We start from the raw sequence: 7,635 nt of genomic DNA, 5'->3' as shown, positions 1-7,635 counted from the left end.
CGGGCGTGACGTCAGCGCGGCGCCTGCCAGCCCCGCCCCTCGCCGCCCTACCTTACAGGCGGGCGACTGCGCCGCGAACGCAGCCCGGCGGTGGGATATCCGCGGGTGCTGGGCCGCCCGGGGTCGCTGGCCGGATGTCACGTCACCGCTGGGGCGCGCGAGAACGGCCGACCCCACGCACTGCACGGATGGAAAGACGGCGCCGAGGGACGAGCAAAATACCGAAATATGCACCTGTCCCAAAGGGACTGGGTCCTGCCTGAGTATAGAGTTCTCCCAAATTGATCAGCCGGGCGCCTGATCCTCCTGGGTTGGGGAGAAGGGCACCTGGCGCTAGGCCCCGGCCCCCCCTGCACCGGCTGGCAGCGCAGAATTCCGGGAGTCACCTGCGGTGGGGCAGGGGTGGGCAGAGGCGACTGCGGACCGGAGTGTGGGCCGGCCCGGAGAATGCGGTCCGTCTCACCTGTAACCGAAGGGACGCGTGATCAAACACTGAGACCTTTTTCTAAACCTATGACTAAGGCTTTTTTTCCATTGGAGACTCGATGTTAATCGCCAGTCTACAGCCCAACACTGTGGCTGTCTTTGACAGCTGACATCTGTTTCTCTAGATGTCACCATCATCAGTGGGGAACAGGGTACCAGACACCAGCGCCCGGCAGCAGGCATGACAGTGAAGACATGCTCGTTAGAAGCAGGTGAGCTGCCAGGCCCCAGGCGAGGTGCTAAATTTAGCCTGTAATGAAATGTATCAAGGGAAAGTATGAACTGGTATTTTTATATGCCGTGGGCACACGCACCAGATATGTTTCATAAGCAGTTTTGGCAAGAACCAAAGGAAATTGAACCTCTGTTTCCAAGTGTACAGTGAGAATCAGTGAAGTAATTAACTGAGTCATCGCCTATGACAAAATCCCAGGGCATGCAGTACCAGATTTTGTTAGGTTGGCATTGGTAAAAAGGAGGCAAGTGATCCTCCTCTCCAAATTTACCAATTCCTTTTACGGCCTGTATGCTTTCATGAGGAAGATACTATGTTGAAAAAAAAAATCCTCTACAGTTTGGGCGAGAATCTGAAATCAAGCTGATGCATTTGACCCGACATAATTTTCAGAGGCAGTTATAGTGATGTGTCACCCTTTGTCAATGGCATTGTTACTGTGGGTGAAGTAAAAACAACAGGAGCCCTCCTGCCACTGTACCAGTACGGGAAAGATCTGCATTCCCTGGTTGGCGGAAATGCCCAAATAGAACCCCAACATGGAAAGCATACACTTCCCTGCTTGCAGTAGATCAAGAGACTCTGTTCATGGAACATGGCAAGTGACAAGTTCCTGGGGAGCCTGGCTGGCTCAGTGGGAGGAGCATGCGACTCTTGATTTTCTAATCATGAGTTCGAGGCCCATGTTGGGTATAGAGATTTCTTAAATAACAATCAATAAATAAATAGTTTTTTTAAAAAATTAAAGAAGAGTGACAAGTTCCTGGTCAGTCACTCGAACATCATCGTTAAGTATCCCTTCTGTGGCCTGTGGACATTTTTGGTGTAACATTCTAGTCAAAATGAACTGGTTGGATAAAAGCAGCCCCGGCTGCCATTGGGGGCGCTCCTCCACACCCACCTTATCAGCATTTTAATTTAACGGGGTTGTAGTTGCACAGAAAAAGAGGAGGGCGGGGTGGAGAGAGGGTGGGGTTCAGCTCACATCTTTTGGATTTGGGGTCAGGGTGAATGTCTGTGAAAACCTCTCTCTGCGACTCTCCTGGGTTTTTGGTTTTTTGTTTTTTGTTTTGTTTAAAGTTTATTTCAGGACGCTTGGGTGGCTCAGTGGGTTAAGCATCCGACTTCAGCTCAGATCATGATCTGGGTTCATGGGTTTGAGCTCCATCTCGAGCTCTGTGCTGACAGCTCAGCACCTAGAACCTGCTTCGGATTCTGTGTCTCCCTCTCTCAATGCCCCTCCACAACTCACATTCTGTCTTTCTCTGTCTCTCAACAATAAATAAACATTTAAAAAATAAAGTTTATTTATTTATTTAAATATTTTTAATGCTTTTTATTTATTTTTTTGAGAGATAGAGACAGCATGAGGAGGGAACAGTCAGAGAGAGAGGGAGAACACAGAATCCAAAGCAGGTTCCAGGCTCTGAGCTAGCTGTCAGCACAGAGCCCGACACGGGGTTCAAACCCATGAACGCTGAGATCATGACCTGAGCTGAAGTCAGACGCTTAACCGACTGAGTCACCCAGGCTCCCCTGTTTATTTATTTGGAAAAGAAAAAAAGAGAGCATGAGGAAGGGGCAGACAGAGAGGGAGACAGAAAATCCCAAGCAGGTATCACACTGTCAGTACAGAGCCTGACATGGGGCTCGATCTCACAAACCCTGAGATCATGACATGAGCTGAAATCAACAGTTGGATGCTCAACCGACTGAGCCACTCAGGCACCCCTACTTTTGAAAGGTACTTTTATCTTTGGAAATCTCCAAGCACGTAGATTTCCTTGATTCCTCTTCCCCATTACCTTTGGTTTTGGGGAAGAGATAGGAAAAAAGAGTCCAGGAAGATGACTCAGCAGAGTCCTGCACAGCATTGTTGCTCCTGGAGCGGAGCCGACGGGAAGGGGCTAAGAAACCTCACTTGCAAGGTAAGCTTGTCTCTCCTGGGTTTAGGTTCCTCCATCACCTGGGTAAGATCTGGCCATAGCAGGAGGGGGAAGGGGACAGACAAGGCTCAATTTGATCACAAATCTACTTTTACTAACAACAAACATGGGGCTCAAGCTCATGACCCTGAGATCAAGAGTCACATGCTCCTTGGACTGAGCCAGCCAGGTGCCCCACAAATCTACTTTTTATTTTTTTAAGTGGGCTACACATGGAGCGTGGAGCCCAACATGGGGTCTGAACTCACCACCCTGAGATGGAGACCTGGGCTGAGCTCTAGAGTCAGACATTTAACAGACTGAGCCACCCAGGTGCCCTTATATCTATTTTCTTTTAAATGTGTTTTTTAGAGGACTTTATTTTATTTTTTTTAATGTTAATTTATTTTTGAGAGACAGACCACAAGCAGGGCAGTGGCATAGAGAGAGGGAGACAGGGAATCTGAAGTAGGCTCCAGGCTCCGAGCTGTCAGCACAGAGCCCAACGTGGGGCTTGAACTCACAAACTGTGAGATCATGACCTGAGCTGAAGTCAGACAGTTAACCGACAGGCCCCAATCTCTTTTTAAGTTTTATTTATTTGTTTTGAGAGAGCGAGAGAGAGAGGGCCGGAAGGGCAGAAAAGGAATCCCAAGCAGGCTCCAAGACAGCACAGAGCCTGATGTGGGGCTCAAACACAGGAATTGCAAGATCGTGATCTGAGCCGAAACTGAGAGTCTGATGCGTAACTGACTCACCATGTAGGTGCCCTTCTACTTTCCTTTTTTTAATGCCTGTTATTAAAAACCAAAAATTAATTTTTTTTGAGACAGAGAGCATGAGCAGGGGAGGGTCAGAGAGAGGGGGAGACACAGAATCCGAAGACAGGCTCCAGGCTCTGAACTGTCAGCACAGAGCCCAACGCAGGGCTCAAACCCACAAACCATGAGATCATGACCTGAGCTGAAGCCGGACACCTAACCGACTGAGCCCCCCGGGCGCCCCTAGTCCTATGAATTTTAAATGGCATCTTGTGTTATTTGAACTGAACTGTTAGTGTGTTGAGTGTTTCTTGTGCTTGTTGACCAACTGGGATCCCAAATCTGTAAACTGCCCAATCATAGCACTTGACTTACTTTCCTATTGAATTCTCTGACATTATCTATAGATAAAATCAGTTTTTAATTGTGTAAATATCTTCTCTCTGCCAGGGGATTAGGGCTTCAAATAATGAATCTGGGGGGCACAGTTTAGTCCATAGCAACTGGGAAGAGATACCTTGACCAAGGATTCATTTCCAGAATATACAAAGGATTCCTCAAAAACCAGAAAAACAGCAACGCAGTAGAAAAATGAGCAAAGAATCACAATAAGCAGCCCCAGAAGAGGAGACTCAGCGGCCATAGACCCGTAAAAAACATGCTCACCCCATTGGAAAGCACCGGCATGAGTAAAGGCATCGTCTGACAGCAGAGTGAACGTGAAGTCTGGGCCCAGCAGAGCAAGGGGACTCCCATTACCAACACGGCTGAGGGTCTGTGAGCCCTTCGGCCCTGCACTCTCACGTCTCAGTGCGCTGGAGAGAAGTTTGCAGAAGCCCGTGAGGCGGCAGGAAGGGGGTGTGTGCCACAGCCCCGGTGTCCGCGGTCCCGTGCTGAGGGACTGCTTCGTGGAAGGTCCGACGCACGAACCGCACGCGCACGCGGCGGCAGGTGCGGCTTCTACCGCGCCCGCTGACGGCGCCGGTTACAGAACACAGACCGTGTGACACCGTTGCCGCGAAGGTGAAAAACATAGCCAGTGACATATACCGCTGCAGACCCCTTCGTTTGCAGTGAAAATAACGAAACGAGCGGGCGTGAAGTTGCGGGGCTGGAAGAGGAAACGGGCGGAGGGTAAAAACGTAGCCACGCGGCGGGCTCCCTGCGAGCCACACAGACTGAGCATACGCAGGGCACAGGCGCGGCTTCTGGTAGACGTGGTTCGGGGGCACCTGGGGGCTTGTGCTGTTTCCCAGCTGGTCCACATGTTTGAAGAATTTCCTTGGGGCGCCTGGGGGGCTCAGTCAGTCCGGCATCTGACTTTGGTGCAGGTCATGATCTCACGATGCGTGGGTTCGAGCCCCGCGTCGGGCTCTGTGCTGACAGCTCAGAGCATGGAATCTGCTTCAGATTCTGTGTCTCCCTCTTTCTCTGCCTCTCTCTCTCTCTCTCTCTCTCAGAAATAAACATTTAACAAATTGAATTTTGTAAACATTTAAAATTAGGTAAATAAATCTTTTACACAAAGTCTCAAAAATATGTCTATAAGGGCGCCTGGCTGGCCCAGCTGGTAAAGCGTGTGACTCTAGATCTTTGGTTCGTGAGTTTGAGCCCTATGTTGAGTATACAGATTACTTAAAATATTTTATTTTTTAAGATGTTTATTTTTATTTTTGAGAGAGAGAAGAGACAGTGCGCTAGCAGGGGAGGGGCAGAGAGGGAGATGGAGGGTCCAAAGTAGGCTCTGAGTTGACAACAGAGAGCTCCATGTGGGGCTCGAACTCACAAACCGTGAAATCATGACCTGAGCCAAAGTCAGATGCTGAACCGACTGAGTCGCCCAGCACCCCTTCAAATATTTTTTTAAAAAGGTATCAGCCTATAGTTACAGTTTTTCCTTTCACAAGTATGTCTTCAATCCATTTGGAATTTTTTTATTTTGATGTGATGTGAGACAGAGACCTGAATTTATTTTTCTCATTTAATGAGCCAATTTCACCAAAACTGTCTGTTCTTTCCCTCACCCTTGTGAGATCACCTCTATCAGCCATTTTTATTCTAATATTTGAAAGTAATTGGTGTAAATTGCTGGGGAATAAGGAGGCATCGAAAGTGCAGGGATAATGAGAACACAGATCAGAGATTTGGGGGCCGGCTCTTGGGTGGTGAGGGCTCTTCCCAAGGCCCTTCCCTCAGTGGGCTCTGGGGGCGGTGCTCAGAGCAGCCCTGAGTCCCAGAGCTCAGAGTCCAGGCTGGAGCCAGCCAGTGCAGGGCAGTGTGACAGCTGGTCCCCAGGAAGGCCGTGAAGGTGGCCTGAAGATGGACACAGGAGAGGGGCTGAGCTCTATTCGGGGGGAAGAAGGGACCGGCCCCAGACCTGTGATGGGGCCAGGGTGACGAAGGAGCAGGACCACCAAGCAGACCTACACTGGGTGCTCCAGAAAAGGGCCCGCGCCTCTTTCTACTGTGCCCACCTTTCTCCCAGGAGCTACCCTCCTTTCCGGCTGGTCTCGCCTTGCCCTCTGGGGCCCTGAGCTGTCGTTCCGGACGGGGCATCTGAGGCCAGGGCGGTGGGTAGAGGCGAGAGCAGGTTAACAAGCCGAGGGAGGGACTCCTGCACGGGATGGTGATGTGGTGGTATTTTCATGGGTATAGACCCCCAGAACTCCCCAAAGTATACACCTCACATACAACTTATTGTATGTCAGGTACGCTCAGTCAAGCCATAAACAAAAACCTTCAGGCCAAGTATTTTTAGTTTGCAGGATTGAAAACTAGACTAACATTTCGGGCTTGGTAAGTAAACTTAGAGGGAAGCCAATGTTCGGTCTAGATCACGCCCTCCCCCACTAGCCGCCAGCAGTTGAGAGCACAGAGCCACACTCGTGTTTATTGATATTTTATTCAGTGGGGAAGGATTTTTTCATCACCTTCAAATTTAGTAAAGTACATTCCTTAGAGTAAAATTAGAACATGAGTTTGTAAAAGCGCAATTTAATTCCTCCTGACTCAGTGAGGTTTGGACGATTTTATTTAGACGTTTCACCCTGACTTGCTGGTTCTCGCTCTCACCTTCCGTGATGACGGGCCTCTCCTGCCCCACAGCTGTGCCCCGTCTGCACCCACCTCACCTTCCCCGAGGCCACAATTATGGCCTGGGGGGTGGGCACGAGGCGCTAGCAGGGAGAGGTCTGTGCGGGATTCGGAGCCTCCTTTTTCTGGCCACAGGTCACACTTTTTAAAGAGGTAAAGATGTAATTTCCATCATTCTTCACCCATTAGGTAAAAATTGTCCAAATTACACGTGGTGGTAGAATTAATTCTGCATATTTCTTTTTTTTTAGGTTTATTTATTTATTTTGAGAGAGAGAGAGAGAGAGAGAGAGAGAGAGGGAGGGAGAGAATCCCAAGCAGGCTCTGTGCTCCGTCTCACAAACCTGACCTGAGATCATGACCTGAGCCACAATCAAGAGTCTAACGCTTAACGGACTGAGGCAGCCAGGTGCCCGATCCTGCATGTGTCCGACACGCATTTCTCCTCCTTCAACAGGCCCCGCAGGCTCTGTCTCCTCGAGCTGCTCCGCCGTACGGATCTGACGAGGTGCCCCTCAGACTCCAAGACTCGGCAACAAACTTATCCTCTGAGAGTTCAGTTACGGAGATCCATACCTATTACATTTATTACCTGAAGAAATAATGCAAGAGGTAATCAAAACAAATGAGTAACGAGGAATAGAATCCTTGGCTTGTTGACAAAGTTATGTGAGTCTCCTCCCAGAGACCGGCACTAAATCCAGGGCTAAATATGAAGTCTATCAATTTCCTGTCTGGGCCGGGGTTGGGGAGGGAGGCGCCGTATCTCCAAAGAGCCAAGTTAGAACGAGCAAGGCAAAGGAAAGTCCAGAGAAAGATTCAATCTCCGCCGTGGTCCCCAGGGCAGAAGGGGTGAGTAGGGCAGAGCCCGGGCCCTGAGATATGAGCGGGAAGCGTGGACAGAGCACAGACCTAGGCAATCCCTGCCACCTTCCACCCTTCCAGCTAAGGGTCACCTGGTTCCTGGAAGAGAGTGCGCACCACACACGCACGTGTTATCAGCGTGCGAGGCTGCACGTTGGTCTTTAGTGAGCTTGCAGGTGTCAGCCAGGACCCACATGGGCGGCCTGCTAACACACCTTCTAGAAGCAGCCCCTCTGCAAGCCCATGGCCGTCACGGGAGTTGCCATGACCG

The 7,635-nt window shown here is 50.0% G+C and overlaps 1 protein-coding gene and 1 long non-coding RNA gene across 3 annotated transcripts in view; one reads left to right on the top strand and one right to left on the bottom strand.

Annotated features, from left to right (window-relative positions):
• The window catches only part of RAB11FIP3 (RAB11 family interacting protein 3), a 76,802-nt gene extending 76,119 nt beyond the window's left edge, over window positions 1-683 (bottom strand). Inside the window, exons 1-3 of the mRNA XM_029948961.1 lie at window positions 650-683; window positions 357-463; window positions 52-180 (exon numbers count right to left, since the gene is read on the bottom strand). Of these exons, the coding sequence (XP_029804821.1) occupies window positions 52-180; window positions 357-463; window positions 650-683 (270 nt within the window). The remainder of the gene's footprint in view (window positions 1-51; window positions 181-356; window positions 464-649) is intronic.
• Window positions 684-4,362: 3,679 nt separating this feature from the next.
• Window positions 4,363-7,635, top strand: part of LOC115298871 — a 5,830-nt gene continuing 2,557 nt past the window's right edge. The window contains exons 1-2 of one of the 2 annotated variants that reach the window (XR_003911873.1): window positions 4,363-4,430; window positions 6,958-7,112. This is a non-coding gene — a long non-coding RNA (uncharacterized LOC115298871). The other variant, XR_003911874.1, reaches the window with a different exon arrangement.

This window comes from Suricata suricatta, chromosome 8 (assembly GCF_006229205.1).
Source record: "Suricata suricatta isolate VVHF042 chromosome 8, meerkat_22Aug2017_6uvM2_HiC, whole genome shotgun sequence".
Classification (NCBI taxonomy): Eukaryota; Metazoa; Chordata; class Mammalia; order Carnivora; family Herpestidae; genus Suricata; species Suricata suricatta.
The sequence above is the reverse complement of the archived record's forward strand: the minus strand, read 5'-3'. Positions and strand labels throughout refer to the sequence as shown.